The sequence below is a fragment of the Polistes dominula genome, unplaced genomic scaffold (assembly GCF_049000335.1).
Source record: "Polistes dominula isolate Pdom_NZ unplaced genomic scaffold, Pdom_raw_medaka contig_49, whole genome shotgun sequence".
Taxonomy (NCBI): Eukaryota; Metazoa; Arthropoda; class Insecta; order Hymenoptera; family Vespidae; genus Polistes; species Polistes dominula.
Window position 1 is genome coordinate 6,108,825 of NW_028300914.1, and position 23,618 is coordinate 6,132,442.

Here is a 23,618-nt window from a genome sequence, read left to right on the forward strand (position 1 = left end):
AAAGAAAGACTTCAGGATATACAGCAACGGGATAATGAAGCCTCGAAGAAGAAAAAAAGAAAGAAAGAGAGGGACGTTGAACTGTCTCGAGAAGGGTGCAGGAAGAGACGTAGTTCTTGCCCTAGGCAAGTTCAGGGCTAGTAGTAACCTTAGAAGCAACCCTTCCTTCCTTCACATTTCTTTCTTTAAACGAACTCGTCACTTTGACGATGGATGATGATGACTCGTCGAACGTGCTAGCCAGACGGTACACACATACACATGTATATATATATATACTTGCTCCTTGACGAGAGACGTTAAAAAAAATAATCAGAAAAATATAAGACAGACTTTTTCACGATCCCCCCGTGTCTGTATGTTTCCACGTATGCACTTGTATATGTTTATAAAAAAATATTTCTATTTCTTATACAAATATAAGATCATATTTCTATTATCGATTTACTTTTTATTTGTAAATCCACTTATGAAAAATTTTGAAAATGTCTAATATTACGCAGTAGCGTAATTAAAAATGTTCGAACACCACTTGTAAAATATAATCTTGGTATAAAAAAAATTTAAATTATGTTTTACAAAGAATATTAATATTGTTTTTAAAATTATGTTTACAAAATGTTTTTAAATGTACAATTTTTCTATTCGATATTTTTATAATCCTTTTCATAAAGGAAAATTCTACAAACTCAACAAATACTATAAATAGAGTTTTATTTTGTCAGCGTACTTTTAATCTAATTTAAATTAGAGATAATTTGAGTAAAATTAAAAAAATTATAAATGCAAAAATTTTTGGCCCTTCTTTTCCACCCCGCGTTGCGGGTTTTTTGCGGTTTTGTAGTTTCGTCCCTGTATAAACGTGTCATCCTTTTTGAATGTTTGAATATCCGATTATTAGAAAATCTGTTAACTTTGTAGAAAAATATGAGAAAATAAAAAACCAAAAAAAAAAAACGGGAAAAAGAAGAAACAGCTTTGGTATCGATCGTAGATATACCCACTCAAAATGCTTTCTTATTTGAAAATCGGCTTATCAAATTTGCAAAAGCCAAAGATGGACGTGTCATCTGGTTCAGGAAGAAAGGAGTTTGTTGTTTCTTCAGACAAGAAATTGTCACCCTTATCCTTCTAGGATAAGGAATAAAGTTTCCCTTTTACTCTTCCCCTAACTTTCTTGAGTCCGGAAATCGTTCTTGTTGAAAGAAAAGTAATCCTTCTTTCTCCTTTTCTTTCTTTTTCTTTCTTTCTTTCTTACTTTCATACTTCGATCGATCGATAATAATCGTTAACCGTGTAGAATTACTTGCTGACCCCGTTTTATTTGTCGTTAGAAACGAAAATTTCACTCATATTTTCCACTTGAAAAATCATACGAGCAGAAAGAGAAAGAGAGAAAGAAGGGGGAATGGGAAGTGCAAACAAATAAGTAAGAACAAGTTTGTCTTATTCGAGTCACCAGTCACCATCTCCACCCACGCGACGTGTATGTTGTTTGTTTTTCTTCCAGAATCCTCCCTCTGTTTTTCCTCCATTAGTAACTTCACTTTCTTTCTTTCTTTATTATTTCTTTTTTCATTCCCTCTTTCTTTTTCTTATCTACGATTCTCTCCCTTTTATCCTCGGTTAACCCATGTCAGCAAACACCTGACGACTTCTCACGAATATACTTCCTAAAACTTAATATTGTATTCTATTTATTTATTTATGAATAATTCGTCGACCTTAATAAGATATTTTTTTAATTCTAAACCGACACTGTGTGTTAATTTCCCTTTAGAAAATTATTCTACTATATAAAATGTTTTTTTTTGTTTCTTATTTTAGTAACTTCGTTTACCCGACGCTTACATTTTTTCTCACCATTTCTTATTATTAAAATAATCATATTTTTTTAAACTATGTCTGTTAAAATGTATTTTTTTTTTTTTAAGTTTTACCATAGTATTATGTACCTGTAAAATATTATCTCTAATTCATTTTTCAATATTATATGAATTTTTAAATACTTTATGGTTTTTGTTTTGTTTTTTTTTTAAATTCGATTTGGAAAGATGGTTGTAAATTTAATAGAAGTTATAAAAAAATATATTAAATAATATAACATCATAATAATAACCGTAAAGAAGACTACTGAAATATTTCCGATTTTTTTAACAAGAAAATTGGAAAAAAGTACAAATACTAACAACTCCCACAGTCTTGTGAAAGTTGATTCAAATACACTTAAAGAACGAAAAAAGTTAATTGTTAATAATTGTTTTTGAACAAAATTTTATCTACTAGAAAAACAATAAAATCATTAAGAAATGTGTTTTAACCTTTGGAAAAATGGAAGAAAACTAACCAGAAAGATCCAACTAGTTTCAGGGTCGTATTTAATTGTATCTTCCTTTTCACAAACAATCAAGCAAGTAAGCAAGCAAACAAGAAAGAAAAAGATAGAACGAGTTTTCTTAGTTGTTAAACTTCCTTCTTTGTCTACTCCGCCCGTTTCTCGATTATGCAATTGCATTCCGCGAACCAGTTATGCCAAGGACGTGCATAGCTTTTACTTGACGCTTCAATACACATCTTCGCGGAGAAAAATGTCCTCCGTGATAAATATTTGTCTGTTAATATAAACAATTGAAATAAAACATTAGTCATATATGAGAACAATGACGAAATATGTATTATATAAATGAAGAAAAATCGATGAAATTGAAAATAATTAAATGTTCGTATATATACTGACAAAATGAAAGTAAAATGAAAAGCGTAGGGTAAAAAGTTAATAAAAATTAATCGAAATATTTGAAAAGTCAAACAACGAGACGATATTATGCAAATATATTGATACAAATCTATCTTTATCGAATAAAAGAAAGTACCGGTTTTCAAATATCGAGGGAGTTATAGGATAATCATAGGATTATCCCAGTAAATCATTGACCACATCGTTCATTATTCAAGTTGAAAATGGAAAGCACATCGAGCGATAAGAGAAAGAGAAAAAGAAAGAGATAGAGAGAGAAACTCGCAAACGAGTTATTACGAGTTCGATCGCGTTTTAAATAATTATTCTCGAATATACCCATGGCAATAGTCGAAATAGCATTTAACTGACTGCAATACGATCGTGGTTTACGACCCATGTTATTTATGTATGTAATATACAATCACGAAAGTGTCTCTGCGTAAAAGCGTAAAAACTACGTAATATCAACAACAATTTGTTCGAAAACAAACCAAAAAAAAAATTACATTTTCTCTTTCATATTTTTATTTTTTTTTTTCCTATACAAAATTACAAACAATTTTTGAATAATTGTTTTTCAAAGTTCCGTACTGATTCTGTCGATTAGAAAAAAAAAGAAATTGTAATTTTGCTAATAACTGACGCTTAGAAATGAAACGAAACGAAACAAAAATTAGATGACTGTGCGTGTGGAAAAAGACGAATGGTTTGGTTGGAATTCGTATTATTTGCAACACGCAAAGAACCCTCCTTACGTCTCTTTCCAGTATTTCTAGTCACGACGTCGTTTTAACTACGGGAAAGAGATTATATCGGTCATCTGAAAAGTTTTCCAAACGATAGGATACTTTAGAAGTGCATTATAAGTGCACTAGAAGTTAAGTTCAACTGTTTCTGCTATAAATACTGCACGAACTTGGACGGCATTTAATTCATTGTCAGAACGATCTGTCTAATTAACGTTGATCGTCAGTTGTAATAGTGTCTTTGAAATATTCCCCGATCACAACCTTGATCTCTGTTCATCAACTGGAAGATAAAAAAATATACGTTTGTGCGAATTCGAACGTTAGCATTTACGTAAACGTCGAAAATCTAATAAATTAATGAAAGTTTGAAATGCAAATTTGGGGACTGTCCAAAAGCAGTTAAGTGAATTCTGAGAGATCAAGTATCCCCTAATAAATAATTAGATAACGAGCTGGACATGCGGATAACAACGCAAGAGAAGACAATTCCTGCGAGAAGACGGATAGGATTAGATAGGTACAACGAATGGAGTCCGTTTCCTCCAGATAAATAGAACAGATGGAGTATAGTAAACGATAAATTGACGAGTTCTACAGATATATATAATAGATGATAATAACTAGACCACATAATGGGAAGAAAATTAGATTAGTATTGTCATTAATAATAACATACCTACAAACTATTATGGTGCTTTACTATCTAATAATTACTTAGTAATTAATATAATATATATATTATTGTACTATTTTATTATATTATTAATGACACATATATTATTAATACAAATTATCACGTATTATTAAATAGTACAATACATAATCGATTATAATAATATTGTACGATATGAATCGTAAACCTTGTCTTGGAGATTTGTATATTTAACATTAACAAAAGAAATTAATTAATGTTAATTTTTAATTCTTGTTAATTTTATTACAAGACGAGTAAAACATTCATGAGACAAGCACAAGGTGGGCTGAAAAGTTTTGAACCTAATACGAGAGAGACATTCCTTTCAACTTCTTTTCATATTTCAGGATCAAAACTTTTCAACTTTTCAATATAATTTCTTTTTCTTAAATTATAAATTCTTTAATAAAAACGTACTAGTAAATAGGAATGCATATGTGAAAGTTCTTCCTTCGTTTTCTTTTAATCAATTAAGTATTGGATCTTATTGCTTGCACAATGTATGGCCCGATAAACCATTACAACTGTGTAGAAATTAAAAATAATCTGTTTCCTGTCAGCTTGGTTCTCCCCTTGTAAGAGAAAATACGATAACGGTAGTCGATTAGAAACTGCATCTTTAAACTGGCACCATTGCTAATTGCCATCCATATAATTACCATATCGAGGAGATAAATATAAGGCTTTTAGCATCTCTCTACCCATGGGGACGAGCGCATATCGTCGAAATTGCGTCTAGGACACTTTAAGTCCTATGCCATGGAAGTAAATACACATTGAGACACCGACACTATATACATATACAATGATAATAGAAAAGGGTGAAAAGAAATAGACGATTATTTTTTTTTTTTTTTAATGAAACGAGAAAGATAATTAAAAGTCTTAAAAAGATAACGATTAAGGTCAAAATAATTATTTAACCCATTGCCTGCCAGACATATTTAGAGCGTCTTGCGTCTAGGTGTCAAAGTTTTATTTTAAAGAATACATGAAATTTTACAAAATATAATAATTTTAAGTTACTGATTTAATATTGTAATGACATTTACGATAATTAATAATTAATGTTTTTTACACCATATAAGTTTTTTATTCAAACTTTTTAATAATTCTTAATTTAAATAACCATTTGTAATTAATCTAAAATTACAGTACACACTACGAGATATCTCGTAGCTGGCAGTTAATGGGTTAAACAGTATCATTCATTTTTATGTACAATTATCATTACTATTAATTATTATTTATTTATAATTAATTATTATTTACAATTGTTTGTCTAATATCAATGAAAAATGTGATATTGTTGTAATTACCGAATGGAATGTATTATAGTAATTTTGTTAAAAGGGCAAGAAGAAAAACTCTTGTGCCAATCGTCGAGGTCTCTTTTCACCAAGCTGCATAACACATAAATATTGTACATAGTGGAGGAGCAACAACCCTTTCCTCTCTCTATCTCTCTTTCTCTCTCTCTCTCCCTTTCCATCTATATAGGAAAGGAGTCCGCAAACGGGGTCGCTAATTTTCTCCAACGTAATATTTAATGTAGCTACCCTGTAGTAGAAGTTGTAACTTGCCGCTAGCTTCATTTCCATCGGAGGGAGGACGCGCCGCAACGTGCCGAGAAACGTGGGTGGAAAATTATCGTGGCGCCGCGTCGTTCCAACATCGAAACGCACCAGTAAAGCTTCTCTTTACCGTTCCACTAACTTTTCATCCTGATGTTGAAAATAGGGGAAGAATTTGTCCAGAGATAGCAGACCAATGTCATTTGTAATTAGTAATTACCAGAATAATAATTTATTCTCTACTCAACGAGATTAATATTTTTTTTCCCCATTCCTATTGCAAACAAAGTCATAAACTAGAATCGGATGATCTCACAGTTCCAAATTAGATCAGAAGAATTATTCAATCTTTTCTTTCTTTGCTGCACAAAGATTTACATTTATTTTCCTTTCTATTATTAAAATTCAAAATGTTTTTTATAGTTTTAATCGAAAGGGTTTCATACTTTCATTAAGTATAATATTTTGTTGATGCTTTTTGTTGTTTTCTATTTGACGATACACTCGTTGGCGACACTCGACGCGCCATTCCGTGGTAAAACGTTCCTACCGATAGGGTGCGATTTACGAGTAACGACCCCTTCGTAGTAAAGCCCTGTATCATCGTATAACCACCCTTGCCCTTTTCCTCTCTCCACGATCCTGCTTCATCGTTCCCCATGTTGTTATAGCGACCGTTAAACTAGCTGCTAGACAATGACAAAGCTTTATGATTTGGATAGTTGTCATAGTGGCAGATATCGAAAGGGATCTTTTGACGTTTCCAGATTTTACACAATGTTTTATTTTTTCTTTTTTTTCTCCTCGGCGTTTCAATCAAATTTATTCACGAATATAAAATGTTTGTCGCCCAGACGTAAATAGATCGTAAAAAGATTTAACAACCCTTTCGCGTTCTTTTTTTCTTCTATTCTTTTCACTTTCCAACGCTAAAGACAGGCTAGTAAAAAACTGAAAAAAATAAAGCAAATAATAAAAATGAACAAAAATAAAAAGTCCTTGGGAGAAACCACGAACGTCCCTCTTCGTTCTCATATTTCATTATCACCGCCAGTCCTAGTTGCAACGTAAAATTTCATAAACTCCCAAAAAACTTTTGCGACGACCTTTTAATTCGGTCGGTGTGCTTGTCGCCTTGGCGAGCGCCGACACGACGACGATGTACATATAAAATACATATATACATACATATATACACATTATACATATGCCTCTATGTAATTTTCAGTACGCATACAGTAAATACGCGTGTGTCTCTAATTGTAAATATTACTGTAAATTCCACGATACATGCGTTAAAACTCAAACGAGTTATATTCCAAGCGATTACACCTCGTCGATATTTCATACGTAGGATGAAAAATAAAAACAAAAGTAAAAGTTTTTCAACAAATAGTAGCCTTAAATAATAAACATGAATTTTGTATTATCCTTCACTCTCTCTCGTAATTGACAGAACAAGTTGTTAGAGTAGGGATCAAGGCACTCAGAGAATGCAATGTATGCATTAATTGCGGACAACCGAGATAATCGTTCTGACGTCAGCACTCCTTCAACAAGCATGTACGCTACTCTCAAGGACGTATAACCACCAAACGGATGGGTTAACTTTTCGAGGGCCAATATGTCTCTCTCTCTCTCTCTCTCTCTCTCTCTCTCTCTCTCTCTCTCTCTCTCTCTCTCTCTCTCTCCATTCACATAAATTTGTATACGTATGGAAATCCCCTACGAAAAAAGGGATCCCCCTCTCCAAAAAAAAAAAGAAAATTTCCATTTAATATTACAACGGTGACATTTTCTTTTTTCAATCTTCTCTCTCTCTCGATGGATACTGCGTACTCTCTACCTACCCACTATGTTTGCAGCAAAACGAACGAAATCCGTAATATCGATTATTCGCGACGGTGGTTGCGGAAATGATATCTCCTGGATTACAAATCATTCGATTGTAACGCATGGAAACAGAAACAATTGCATGCAATAACATAGAGTACCTATAACCTACCGACATTATAATACTACACGTTGCTACACAATATACAGAAATAATATATATTTTCTTTCTTCCTTTACAATCCGAGAGAGTTACACGCTATAATTTCCTACTCCTCGCCTTCAAACCACCCCATTTATTTTTAATGGAAGAACCATCCTCGACAATAGGAAAACGGAACTATAAAGATCGTTTCGCTGTTTTATTTCGTCGAATTTCTTCAACTCCGACTTTAAGTGCACAAAAACGATCTTCTACTTTACAATAGTTTTATCTTACTCCATTTCTCTGTTTTACGTTCAACGTCGTCCCACTCTACTACGTCTACTATAATCTGTTCTTTATTTTTTTTTCCAGAGATCTAAGACCAGCAAGTTTGGAGAAAGGCCAGGAGACCTTGCGGCTCAGAGTGTACGCTTGTTATGCTTGGGGTGGGCCCCTTTTGGTTGCGGGATTGGCTGCCCTACTGGATCATCTTTCACCCCAAACTCAGTACACCTATCTTAGGCCTCGTTTTGGAGAAAGGCAATGCTGGTTTTATGGTAAGATCGATCTTCTCTATCCTTTTTTTTCGAAGTTATACGTCTCAACGCTCGTTGAAAGTAAAATTTGAGTTGCGCGCGCAACATACAAGAGAAGCGTGAAGTTAGCCGTTAAAGAAAGTTAAATTCGAATATATTTTATACCAGTTTATTATTAATTCACTATTTTCAATTAAATGAACATTTGAATATGAAAAATAATTCATGTTACAAGCATATTTACAAATATATGCTCGTATATATTATGTATATATACCATATTATATTTAAACTGACGTTTGTTGATCGCGGATGAATATATAATTACATTACTTTATGCATATCCTGTTGTTAAATTGTGATTAAAAAAAATTGTTTTATTTAATTAATTTCATTCAAATGTAAAAATCGTATTTACCATCTCCCTTGGTATGAATTCTTAACAGACACTTTTACCCTTAATATTTCAATCACGCCAAATGAATATGACTTCTAATGCAAATACATAAATACACGTGCTACATTTTCTTTTTCTCCTTTTTTTTATCTTCATTTACTCATTATTTTAATCATCGATATAAATCGAAAATGAAAGAACGAGTGATTATTGCAAATCGTTTTCCCTCGAAGCTACTAATGAAACTTATTATCGCAAATAATACAATAGGAAGGAGTAAAGCTGAGGAACGAAGGTTATCTCTTGCTATCCGATTATTCCGCCAATTAATAGGACCGTTCAGGCAAACTCGAAGTACCGACTAAATTGCTTTCGTTCGACGATAGTCCGAATGACGCGCGGGACGGGCATCGAATTAATTACCATTCGGAGGATATCTACCTATTAAACGAATATTGGATATCCCATAATGAATGCGTAGAAGTCGAAAAGGGTGTTGAAAGAGGGAATAGGAACGCGAAAATTTAACTTAACGCATGTATAAGGGATTCTAACGGTTAATTAAAAGTCTACGTATGTTAAAGTTTGTTCTTACGTTTAGAGAAAGAGAACGGGAGTGAAAGAGAGAGAGAGAGAAAGAGATAGAACTAATATAAACCGAACCACCAACCATCATCATTCGTACCTAATCGCAAAGGGCATAATAGAAATACTTGGAGGTAAGAGGATTACTTGAAATATCGTTTGCCTCACGGAATATTGTACTATATTTATATATAACATAGAGAGTACGCATAGAAGGGTAGTAAAAAGAGAAATAAGAAGATCGATAGACCAAAGTACCTTTAATACCGTCGAATCCCTAATAATAACCGGTACAACTCCCGCGAGCTTTAATATACATTCTGTCCAAGTGTGCCTGTTGAATTTACGAGTGTATTCTGTATATATATGCGTGTGTGCATGTGTATGTGTGTAGGGATGAATATATACTTGTTAAGAGCTCGTCTTGTAACGTACTAGAGAGAAAGTGAAAGGGAGGGGAGAGGGGGATAAAATTGAATGAGAGAAATAGAGATAGAAAAAGGGAAAATAGAAATGGGGCGGGCTAAAGTAGAAAGAGGAAAGGGGAGAGGGAGGAAAGGGTGGTCTTTATTCGCGGTCGGTACAGTTGCAGACTATTTAACAGAGGGAAAGATAGAGAAAGACTACCTCGCAATCCGTAATCTCCTTTATCCCATAATAATCCCACATGGCTGATCCCAAAGTTCTGGCAAATACCCGTTGCAAACATAACCGTCACACTGTAATGTGCATCGATGTCTTCCTCAAACGAACCGAGAACGATTTGCGTGTTGCCTTTTTTTTCTATGTTACGTAAGCAACTTCTTTCTCTCTTCTTCTACAATACATATTCCCCATTGAGGATAAAACGGGATTTTGTCCCGTTTAACTTACCGCTTTCTGAATCTTTTAAGTTCTTTCCTACGTATAGTCTTTGTTTGTTTCACGTGTTTAAAAAGGGGATCTACCATAAACGTGCTCTTAACTTGAGCACGTTATTCTCTCTCTTTTTAATTTTTTTTTTATTTTTATTCTTTTTCCATTCGCATGCGAATATGTAGATTTTGAGAAAACTTAATGAAACGAGAAAGAAACTTTTTATGGTTTCTCGTTCATTCGTCATAGAGGAGTTTCCATTCGAGACACATAGAAACGGATATATAAGAAAAGAAAGGAAAAATAGATAAAAGGGGAAGATATAGGAAAGAATGAAAATGCACAGCAGTTATATGTCGTAGCACAGTAAAGGTTGATTGCGGAGAAGGCAGAAAATAGAATCGTTGTCGCGCTTGTAAATCAGGATAATAGTGTCCCATGGGAAACTCCATCGGACTATCTTGAACTCTGTTCTGCTTCGCAACTCAACGAAGCAATACCTTGTGCTGAGAGAAGCTGAACAAGCCAGCCAAAGGACTTTGCTGCTACGTCGTCCTATACTACAGCGTCTTGTTAGAATGCCATAGACGATAGGATAGGAAGATAAACTTGGCGGCAGCAGGTTAGCCAACCCTAACTGAAACTATTTCTTTAAGGGAATATTCTAGTATGAAGGAACTCGTTTTTGTAGTGAATTTTATAAGAATTTTATTTCGTAACGTAGAATTTATATAATAATTAAAAAGTAAGTTAGCACCGTATAACATTTTGATTGATCGAGGTAAATTATTAATCTCACACCATTCATGCAACCTATTGAGATTCTTTTAAATCATTTGAACACTTAGAGAATTGTTGAAAGATTTTCTAAATCATCTGCATACAACAGGAATTTTATAGTTTTTAAATACATGACATATATCATTAACAATTTATATAAAAAGAAACAGACCCAGATGGGGAATTCTGAGAAATGCCAGACGTTACTTTTAATTTAAGAGAAAGAATTTTTAAATTTATTTAAGGTTTACTAGATAAGTTTATAGTCGTCAATAAAAATTAAACAGTTATTAAGATCTAGTAATCGCATTTTATTTAATAATATCGAATAATTAATCGTATCAAAAGCTTTACCGAAATCTATATATGTATAATATATACGCACAGTATCTACTTGAAAGCTTATTTCAATATGCGAAATATCGAATTATTTGAGTGCTAATTATTTTTCATCTTCGACAAGATAAACAAATCGTATAGAAATTTAATCAAATGTATCCTATACTTTTATGGATTTATTTAAAAGAACCGTGAGACAAAAGAGAGAGAGAGAGAAATCATTTTCGAAGTTTCATTTATGTATAAACGTAAAACTCTGGCAAATATTAATCGATTTAAAACGGTCGATTGCACGTGCTGTATTGGAAAACCTGTTATACACAATCCAACACGAGCTAGGCGTAGCATGTATCGTCCTACGGTTCGTTACACTTTTTAATACGATTACTAAACGAGAAGAAACAAAAAAAAGAAGGATAGAAACAGAACGAAGAAAATAACAACTATACAACAAAACAACAAAAATTAATACAAACCTTTGACCCTTTTGCATGTAGAAATCGACGTATAGAACACTCGATATGCTAATAAAACGTTCTGGGAATTATCGAATGCTTAAGAGAAGTGTTTAGGAGAAGTACACTCTAGAGAAGACCTTTTAAACTCACCCTTATTTATCGTCTACTCTCCATTACTTATCCTAAACGATGCTAACGTTTTGAAAATGGTTGAAAATTTTAAAGGACTATCTCAACTTGTTCTACTCAAGTACTTTCAATATCAAATTAATTTGCGTATAATTTGAACGCTCTACTGTACCAATATTATTATCAATCAAACGATTACTTTAGTTGACCGATTCGAGACCATGACTTTTCTCGAACACGGTTCCCAGGAGCTATTTCTTTTTTTTTTTCATTATATCGCAAATTTTACAATACCAAATTTTATTTTTCTATACTTTAAAAATACTATTTATACAAAAAAAAGACGAATACTTTACTCAAAATAACTGATAATTACACACACGGTGTACAAATGATCTCAAATGGGTTAATAAATTTCAACTTATTTTTTACCTATATTTGATTTAAAATATAATTATTCTCACATTAATTTTGAAATCCCCATATTTTTTCTATCACATTATATTTTCTACATATACAATAATAATAAATTCTTCTAAAATACACAATACTAAAAATATCAAACAAATTGACTCAACCGCATAATCTTTTAAGCGACTCAATTGAAATATAACACATCAGATTCTAAATGACTATTAACCAATATTATTTATCACGAAATTACACCTGGAGGGAATTAGAAAGTTAGAGAACTTCGAATTTCAATTCTAAACGTTTGATCTGCGGTCTGGAAACTCTCAGACCATTTACAAATGTTTGACTGTTGTTTATTCGAAAATGGAATGTTACAATATGTATGTTATAATATAAACAAAGGATTGTTAAGAAAAACCCCCAAAAAAAACGATAAAAAAAACCAAACAGATAATCGATCTTCCGTATGTCTTTCTATCTAACGATAATTAAAAATTCCATACCAGTGAATCGTTTAAAACACGTGAGAAACGGATCGTTACCAATGGGGGAGGGGGATTGGGACCGTTAACAATCCTGCCTGACGATCCGAAATATCGTCGACGATTAAAAGGGTATCGCATGACATAAATTGCAGAAGTGTCCGAAACTTGAAAACGATAAAAAAGAGTGATAGAAAGAGAGAGAGAAAACACAAAAGGGGAAAAGAGAAAGTATGAATGCAGAGAAGGAACAGAATATGGAGGTGGGAAAATAGGAAGTGGTGGTGGATATGGAAGGGGGGGGGAGGTGGAGAAACGATCGCAATTGATCTCGCGAAACGTTTTCGATGGCGAGCTAATCGGGCTTGACGGTGGTGCCATAAAGTATCGAACAGGCACGCGTGGACATAATTCACTTATGTTTGTTATGGCTTGCCATGGAGTGAGATACAACCCGTGCGGAACAGCTATCGTTGGCGGATTGCCAAAAGCCACCGAATATAGATGGTAGTGTCGTTCGTAAACGGTAAGAAAGAACTATCGTACTTTCTCTCTTTCCCCCTTCCCCTCCCTTTTCTTCTCTTTCCCTTTCTCTTTCTCTATCTTTGTCTTTTAAATTATTCTAATTTAAAGACTATTACGATACAGAACAGACAAATTAAATATAAAAAAAGAAAAAAACAGTAACAGATTAGGAGAATAAGATTACTTTTTGTTTTCTTTCTTCTTGTCTCTATCTATCTCTTACAAATTATTTTAATTTAAAGTCTATTACAGTAGGAAACAACTTAACAAAAAAAAAATAAATGTAAACAAAAAAAAGAGAGAGAAAGTAAAATTACAGATGATTATCGATAATAGTCGAAAACCATGGTTTCCTTTTTAACTTTAGCCAATGAAATAAGGAAGACATCGTTTAATCTAATTGCTTCTTCGCGAGTACTTTGAAATGAATCGTTCGTTATTGTCTCGAAAGAAATAAAATCCAGAAGGGGGAAAGGAAGGTAGGTAAAAAGTTGGCACCGAAAAGAGTTTTGAATTTTTGTGTGAAACTCTCCTTCCATCCTTCCCTACTTCTCCTTTTCTATCTGCCTATCTCTTCTTTCATTTTCTTTCTTTCTTTTTATTTCTCTCTCTCTCTCTCTCTCTCTCTCTCTCTCTTTCTCTGTCGGTATGTACGATCGTTGAATTTTGAACCTTCTTGATGAACGCCGTGGTGAATGAGAAAAAAGTGGAAGCCAAGGGCCGAAGAGAATACAAGTTCGCTCTTCTGCATTCGTTTAATATTCCGTTCGTCCGGCACAGCTAGCGAACCGAGCGACGAGATGAAGAGTACCCAAAGAGAAAGAATGAGTGAAAGAGAATAAAAAAAATAAAAGAGAGAAAGAGAGAGAAGAAGAGAGAGAGAGAAAGTTTGGTAAACCGGCCCGAATCCGATACACAGCGTTTCGAAAGTTCACCGACGAGTTTTGCCCCTGAGTTTGACGTCCGCTCGAAAACTTTTCGTTCAAGCTCAGAAGCAAATCAACGAAGAGACTAGATCATCCGGAATGGGATTACAGAAAATGTTTATAAAATACTGTTAAATGTTCCTCCTTCTGTATATACCCTCTTTAAACTTTGCCGTAGGGAAAATTGCCAATTTTATTATTTCAAATGGTCAAACAATCGTGAAATATAACCACAAGCATACGGGCTAAAAGTATAATGAACTGGTTTAATATTCTCAACACATTTTAAATGTTACCCTTTCTCGAATTATTCACACTGGAATTTTTCATGATTATATCAAAGTAAAAGGAACAACGCTTACTAAATAAATTATACTTTTATACAGATGGTCCACAAATTAAGGTTTATTTTAATTAAGAGGATATTCCAGTGTGTCTGATCAACAAAAGAAAATTTTTTTTTGTTTTGCATTTTATTATAGTTTGGGATTTTAAAAATGGGTTCTGAAAATTCATTAAAATAACCGAAATACGATCAAGTAGAAATTACAATTGTATAAAAAACATTAAATCGATAAATGGATACTATCGGAAATGAAAAAAAAAATCGATGAATTTTTGTATTGAAAATACTTACTATTAAAATACTTCGAACGATATTGATACATCTTATTAACCTGAGTAAAATGTTAAAAGAAAGAGTTTAACAGTTTGACCTGGATTTGGCATGGTGGTGCTTCTTCGTGAGACTCGTTTACTTGAAAAGTAGGTCGATTGGAGTAGTTCGATACACGTTAAAAGTATTACTACAAGTGCATTAGTAGTATTCACCTCTTGTATAAAACAGACATACTACCTGTATAAATAAGATTTTATTTCAAAATTTATTTGTAGAAGAAGAGGAAAAGGATTAAAAGGGTACATAGTTTTAAGTAACGTAGACTGTTAAAGTACATGCAATCACGAAAGTGGTTATAAAGATATAAGAAAATTATTTGATAAAAGTAATGATGCTTGTTTCTATCAGCTCACACTTCTCTATCTATCCGTGTCTACCTTCCTCTCTTTTTCCTCAAGTGTGTATATATTTTTTGAAACGTTACCTAAAGCAAAAACCAATCGCGATTCGTTAACTCTTGTGTATATTGCTCCACACTTCCGGTGAATCATGTGCGATCGTCTAACAGATTTATCTTCCTGTCCTCGATCGTATTTTTATTCTCCTCCCTTTTTGAGATCCGCGAAAGAGAAAAACAAAACACAAAAAAAAATCTATTTTCGCGCTAACTTCAAGGAATAAGGAAAGATAAAGAGATGTGAAATTTTTCATCTATGATAAACATGAAAAATGAAATAAAATCTCGCATTGTTAGAATTTAATTATTGTAAGTATAAAGCGTGAACCCCCCGTTATGGAACTACAAATATACGAACCCTATGCAAAATGAAATTTTACGATCTTAGAAAAAATAAAAACAAATTATATTATATTATATAAAGAATATTAATATATTGATGTACTAATATTGTTAAATGCAAAAATTTACGTTGCGGAATCTTGCTGTATCGTAGTTCCATCCCTGCATAAACCCATTTCCTCTTCCTCTTCCTTTTCTTCTTTCTTTTTCCTTCTTTTCGCTTTCTTCCCCCATTGCTAAAGCGCAACAACGTTTATTATTGAATCGAAGAAATTCGAAACATCGAAAAGATCCAGCTTATCCTATCTAGAGATGATTTAAATTTAGAATATTAAGGTTTCTCGCGGTCTTGGTGGTCGGATCCAAAATCGAGCAATAAAATTCAAATAAATAAGTTACGACATATGATTATTGTGTCATATTAAGTGACATATGACAATAATTATTCTTTCATTCAAATCACAAAAATTCTTTATAGAGGACATATATTAATTTTAATATTTCTTTGTACGTTTTTCAGGTGACATGGAAATTCTCGCATATTTTTTCGGACCAATCGGTGCACTTTTAGCCGTGAATCTTCTCTTCTTTGCCGCCACCGCACGTGAATTAACTTGCGGTCTTTGGAAGGGTGAATTTGTCAAAAGCACTACCGAAAGGTAAGTAAAGAAATTGCTCTGAATTATTTCTCGTGATCCAATTTATAATACTTATAAAGGAAAAGGAGGATTCATAAATCTAGATCAAACAAAATTCTCATTCAAAGAAGTTTAATAAACATTCACGATGGTCTCTTTCGGACGAGATTGAGAAAACTTTGTGATCTACTTAACGAGAATAAACCAACCAATAATGTTTCAAGTTATGCGATCGATGCACTCCGTCGCAACTTCAACCTTGTTTATCTAATTAAATGAAATTCGATATGTTCGAAGAAGATTCTTATGTACTCTATATAGTCTATATAAATCTTTTGAAATAGTTAGAAACTCAATTTCATAGTGAATCAGAACGAACGTCTTGAATCCTTTTTATCCGAAGAAGATGAAGAAGAAGAAGAAGAAACCAGGGCTTTGTTTTCGACCGAAGGACGACCTGCTTTAAGCGATGAACATCAAGGATAACTGGTTTCATTTCAACCTTCCAAATGAAAGTGGTCCTCTCACAAGAGTTATTCTCAAACGATTCGTATTTTATTTGACTGTAATTTAAAGGATTAGAATATTTACAATATTTGGATATTGATCGTTCTTATTTTATAAAAAAAAAGATTAAATAAATCTAAATGTGCATAATCAAATTGATCAAATAGGCCAATAAATGACGTCATAGTTTAGTTATAGTTTATATTTAAATGTAAAATATCATAGAGTATTCTTTATATTGAAGTTTTTGACATAACTTATTTATTGGCCAACCGAATAAGTTTGAATTTCTCCGAAGAATTCATATTTATGTTCGAGAAAAGGAACAAATATCATTACTTTTCATTCGTACTTCTTATTCTGCTTTTTATTCTTCTTCTTCTTTCCCATTTCAATATCCATTCTCTTTTCTCAATCGTTAGATTGATATTGACGATCTCGATATTCGATTCGCCATTTGCCTTAGAAAAATGTTATTTGCACGAACAAGCAAAGGAAACGATCTCTATAAACTTTATTTCTCTTTGCTACCGTGCCAACAGGATTTACGATTTCGCGGTAACGTAGTTGCTATTTTATATGAAAAAAAAAACTTTAAGAAAAAAAACATAGATCGTAACTTCGTTTTTGTTTCTATTTCTTTTTCTCTTTTTTACGATCCAGAGAAAGACCTTGTATCGTTGATAAGTGTTTAGAAAAGTATTGAAAATTCCTTTACGTATATTTTCTTCAGTGGCGTAACTACAAATATTTGAACGTCTTCCGCAAAATATAATTTTATATCTTCAAAAAAAAAAATAAAATAAAACAACTTATATTAAATTACATAAAGAATATTAATAGTGATATTTAATGTTCCAAAATTTACGATTTTTCTGTTCGATATTTTTATAAGATTGAGATTTCTTTTTATAATTTTTAAAAAAGTGAAGAATTCTAAAAATTTAATAAAAGCAAGAAGTATATTTTTGTTTATCAATGTACTTTTAATCTAGTAATTAAAAGATAATAAATGCAAAAATTTGCGAGTAGGCATTACGGAGTTTTACGATATTGTCGTTCTGTTCTTGTTTTTCTTGATTCATTTTAAAATATTTAAATAAGAAGGATAAATTAACGTTAATTTAACCTAACTTTAAAGAGTCTGATTAGATGAATTAATCGAATAAAATCAAAAGAATAGTCGATCCATGAAATTTATTATTATTATCATTACAATCGATCAGAATCTTGGATCAATCGTCGATTCCCATTCATTCTTATTCTTATTACATCGGAACAAGCAACAACGATCCAAGAGCTAAACTATTTCATTTCATCGACTGGTTCTTCTCGTCGATCTTATTATCAATCCGATTATATCGTCTACGTTACTAGCGGTCTACCGCAGACTATCCTAAGATTATTTCTTCTCGTTTTTTCATTGTCCGTCTTACTTGCTTTTCAAAATATAAATCCAAAGCTAAGAAAATATCTTAAAACCTTTAGTTAGTACAAGGTCTTGAAGGAAACTATTAACTAAATAAAAAAAAAACCGCTAATCCTATGGACTCCTTAGTTCCAAATTGAAACATTGGAAATTATTGTCAAAATTCCGTTGTATAATTAGACTTTAGAGATAGTGTAAAAAATGTGTTGTCAAATAACACTCGACATAGAAATGATAAGTGTTAAAATTGAACTTTTACAACGGAATTAAATGTCAATGTAGAAAATTTATTTAAAACAGAAAAGAAATAATTGAAAAATTCATAGTTTCGTTTAATCTCTGTTTAATACCATTTATCTTATATAAAAAAGAAAAGAAAAGTATTTAAAATAATAAAAAGCTAGCAACTAAATATTTAAATTATAATTAAATACGTATACTAATCAATAATGTTGAAAAATAAAATTTCTGTTAAGCAGGGCTGCCTTGGGCTGGGTATGCATGAAGTTGGTGATCGTGATGGGTATCACATGGGTTGCTGATGTTGTCTCCTGGGCAGTAGGTGGTCCACAATATATCTGGTACTTCACCGACTTGATAAACGCCTTCCAAGGTGTGCTGATCTTCGCAGTGGTCGGTTGCCAACCTCAGGTCAGAGCAGCATTGAAAAGACTTTGCAATAGAAATCCAAGAACTAACGCAAGTCGGCAGGGTAATGGCCTTAGTACAACCAGTCACGGTATGCCCAGCATGGGTGATAGCGTTACACAGAATCCAAGTACGAAGACTGCACCGTTGGAAACCATCTGTTAAACTCACTTCGAGATGGTTCAAGATTGAAAATTAAAACAATAAGAAGAAAAAATAAAGGATAATCTTAAAGGAAACTTAAATACGAAGACGATGACAACGACAACGACGACTATGACTACGATGATTACGACAACGACGAAGACGAAGACTTTGACAGGATGCTTTGAACGTTTAGCAAACATCAACGGTCAATGCGTTTCCGTCCTAAGGTCATTGACCTTGAAAAGAAACCCGTGTGGGTGGTTTAGTCAGGAATGAGAAAGCCTAGAGGCAAAGGTGTATGTATTTCTAACGCGCCTTTTTTTCTTTCTCTCTGGCGAAACTTTTACACATATTTATTAAAAGACACATATACTTCAAGATCCACGTATATGTATTTATATGCAATTGCGCGAATACACGCTTGTGTGATAGGTTCGAGAATACTCGCGTATGAAATTGAACAAAAAAAGAAGTAAATACAATAAGAACTATAAGAAGGCAAAAAAGATTCTTTAAATGACGAATTTGTGTCATTCTAATCGAGATACTCGTTGTTATTAATGTATATAAACAGATGAAAGATGAGAGAAAGAAAGAGAGAGGGTGAGGGGAGAAGAAGAAAATACTTGACTATTTACAGAGATTATTAATAAATTATCGATATATGATAATACGACTGATAAATGATCATACGTTTGTTACCAATTTACAAATCGAATATAGTCATTGCGTCCACTTCTCTAATATCTTCGAATCGAGCTTAATTAATTAATTATATCTCTCTTTTGCACGACCATCAAAAACTATCCGTTAGTTTACGTTTGTTTTATTTTCTTTTTCTTCTTTTTTCTTAACTTTCTTTTAACTCCTTTTATTTCGAATTTTATTTATATATATTCGTACAACTTCTCTCGTGGATCATAAATAAGATCATAAGATTTTTATTCATGGGGGTGTTAACCATTGGAATATTAATATCGGGACCACAAAATTTGTAATTAAGAGTACAATTAGAAATAATAAAAATTCTAAAAAAAATTATTCATCAACCGATCCACGAATCTTCATAAAAAAAATTATAAATAATATATTGCTTAGTGTCTTATTGAAATATCCGGTTACTTTGTTGTACAATTATATGTCATTTGAAATTATCGTGTGTATCAGTATTGAAGAAATTTTTCATAAATTTAACATTTTATACATCATTAATTTTTTTTTATTCTATCCCATCGCGAGATATCAAAATAAAAAAAAAATAAAAAAAGATAAATAGATCTTTACGTCCAAAAATACAGCCGAAAGTTTTTTTTTTTTTGTAAAATCGTGAAAAAAGGGAGAAAAAGTCTTTTATACTGAAGTATTTTTAACGATACTGCCAATTTCTGTCAAAAATCGTCTGGAAGTGTGCCATTACAGATATATACACATGTCATTTCAAATTTGCATTTCGCATCGTCGATTCAAAATAGTCTTCGAGGTATCATCGAAATACATAAGTTCGATCTACGTGAGTCACGATCTATGATTTCCCTGATCTATGATTTTCGACCTTTCGAATCCCCTCTTTTCTATAAAACAAAAAATAGAAAAATAGAAAAATAGAAAATAACATCCTGTCCTAATATTAGTTTCTAAAAATTGTTTTTTTTTATGAATGAAAATAGAAAAGATCGGAAATAGCAATGATCGACGTTTCGTAATATGTAATAAAAATTTGATGCCTTTTTAAATTCCTTCCAGATGTGTGACAAGTTTAACATGCCAAATTGTATCGAATTGACCAATAATTTAAATAACGTCACAATTTTCAGTATTTTATATTTAAATAAATCATTATTAATAACGTATGTATATTGAAATTAAATTTTGGCTAGTCAATATGATACAATATAACATTAACTTTAAAAATACTAAAGTTATCAAAGTCGTATATTATATTCTATTGGATATTCAGTATTATGCTATATACTATACAAAATTCACACTGCAAATGAACATTTTTGCAGATCACATTCATCTTTTGTACTTTAGAAAGTAATAGAAATTATATAAAAAAATATATATATATATATATCATACATATACACGTATACAATAAAAAATATCATTATTATTTATTTAGATATAAAATACTGAAACGTTAAGACACTTATTGGTTCATCTAATATTAGAAAAACACGAGTCGATTTTCTAACGATTTTTCGATAGACGACATTAGTGATTAAAAAAGAAGAAGAAGGAAAAACTTGTAAGAGCTTTCGAATTATTCATTCGAAATGAAAAAGAAAGAGATAGAGAAAAAGAAGGAAAAAGAGAGAGAGAGAGAGGAAGAAAGAAAAGAATCTTTTGTCTTCAGGTGCATAAAAGAGACTGAAATACGATATCCGCTGTCTCGATTCGAACAATTTCTCTCTCGAAGACGCATCGAAATCGAATTCAATTCGACTAATGTGAGTGTTGTCCGAGAAAAGAGAAGAAAAAAAAAAGAAAAAAAAAGAACTGCAAAACTTTATGGGTCTTCGAAGAGTAGAAAAAAAAACATAAACGGGTCATCTTAGAAAGTGCTATTAATTCCTTTATATTTTCTTTTTTTTTTGGTAATACGAATGAAACGGATGGTTACAGAAAAAAAACAATTATCCTTTTTTTCTTGTGTCATCTCTACTAAATGACTCTCTACTCGAGAATATTTTACCTTCGTCGATCCTTTTTCTTTCTAACTAATGTTATAATCCAAAGAATAAAAAAAGAGAAGTAAAAGAAAAAAATAGAGAAAAAAGGAGCTCTCTTACGTATGTAAAAAAATAACGACGATAACACGTGCGTTATATTAATGTATGTGTGTGTATGCTGTTCGTATGATACTCGTGTTTCAGTGTGTTGGTACGAATGATAATATATAATTAGCGTTCATCATTAGTTTTCTTATCAATAAGTATGATTAAATCACTTATTCTTGCGTAACGATCGCACGTAAAAAAAACAAACAACGACGGAGTGACAGTCGTCTGGATCCCATTATTCATTCTAAAAATGATATTCTAAAGAAACTTTGAAAAGAAGAACATAAAATAAAAGTCAAGTACTTTTCGCGTTGCAAGAATAATAAAATCATTTAATTGGATGCAGATCTAATGTCCATGACTGTCACCGAATAGAAAAAAACTTATCATCATCATCATTATTATTATCACCATCATCATCATCATTGTCATTGTTATCATCATAAATATCGTCATCGTATTTAATCTTATTTTTTCATAACACATTTATTTTTTATTTCGCATCTTATAAAGGGTGGGATTCAAATCGCTTTCTTTGAAATAGCTCGAAATATATATTATGTTTATTTTTATATGTTCATTTCTTTCCATTTGTTTACAAAAATTGTTCAAATTATTATCCCCATTATAAACAACTTACATAAACGAATCTATGGGAAAAATGAATCTCACCCTGTATATTATAATGACTATTATTATGATTATTATTATTATTATTATTATTATTATTATTATTATTATTATTATTAGATTATATAATTAAAATTATTTTTGTTATTAATATTAAAACTGCCAATACACGTAACTAGATCGTAGAATTAAAAATTTAACACATCCCTGTCACAGAGGAATAAACGTTAACGTTATTATTCCTATTGTATAAAAATGACTCGATTAGAATATAATAATAATCGCGAATATAGATATACAACAGAAATTCGATATGCGACAGTTTGAACACGTCGAGAATAAAAAAAAAATCATGACTGTCGTATATAAAATAAAAACCTAAACCGATGAAAAGGCGTGAGTAGACATTTATTCTCCAAGAATACTATTAACGACAAAAGTAATATACAGATAGTTGAATCGTTATAATAGATTGATATAGATCGTAGCCTTAACAATTTAATTTATTTCGAATTAGGTATTGTAGAGAAAGAAAGAGACAAAAAAAAATATATATATATACATATATATAAATATAAAAATAAATATAACGGTACTACGTGTAACAAAACTAAAGATAATAGCTTGCCAGCAGAGAGTACACGTAAAATACGTTATTCAAATGTAAAACGAATCGTTTATTATGTTTCCATTTATTACTTTCCTTTTTGTAATTAAATTTTTTTTTTTACATTTTCTTTTATTCCATCAACTTTGACGAAGATAGGGGAAAAGTGAAAGCTTAATTCATCGGGACGAGAGGAGGAGGAGAAGGAGGAAAACAACATTGAGATGGTTCTTCGAGAAAAGATAGAAAGATCAAAGACACAGGGAGAGAAAGGAGAGGTATGAGGGGTGTATGTGTGTGTATGTGTGGCTGTTGGCACGATCGTTTGTGGTACGAAAAGGGAAACATCCCACTCGTCACTTTTTGCCCTTTATTCTTCGTTTATCTCTAGCATGTAGAAGCATCTGCCGAGGCGAAGTAAAAGAAAGAGCTAGTCGATGAAGGCTTCTGCTTTTACTTTGCCCAAATATACCATGAAAATATAAAGAAATATATATATATATATGTATGTATGCACACACTTCGAGTGAGTTCGAGGATATAAAACGAGGCTACTGAAAGAGAAAGAAAAAGATTAATACAGAAGGAAAGAGAAGGAAAGAGAAGGATAAAGAAAGAGAAAGGTTGAGAGAGAATGAGTGAGAGAG

General features: G+C 31.9%; 1 protein-coding gene across 2 annotated transcripts in view; it reads left to right on the forward strand.

Moving 5' to 3' along the window:
* Window positions 1–23,033, forward strand: part of mthl1 (adhesion G-protein coupled receptor methuselah-like 1) — a 107,826-nt gene extending 84,793 nt beyond the window's left edge. Inside the window, exons 5-7 of one of the 2 annotated variants that reach the window (XM_015318308.2) lie at window positions 8,108–8,292; window positions 16,100–16,238; window positions 18,630–23,033. In XM_015318308.2, coding sequence (XP_015173794.1) covers window positions 8,108–8,292; window positions 16,100–16,238; window positions 18,630–18,966 — 661 coding nt within the window. In that variant the 3' untranslated portion in view covers window positions 18,967–23,033. The remainder of the gene's footprint in view (window positions 1–8,107; window positions 8,293–16,099; window positions 16,239–18,629) is intronic. The other variant, XM_015318309.2, reaches the window with a different exon arrangement.
* The last annotated feature ends 585 nt before the right edge of the window (window positions 23,034–23,618 follow it).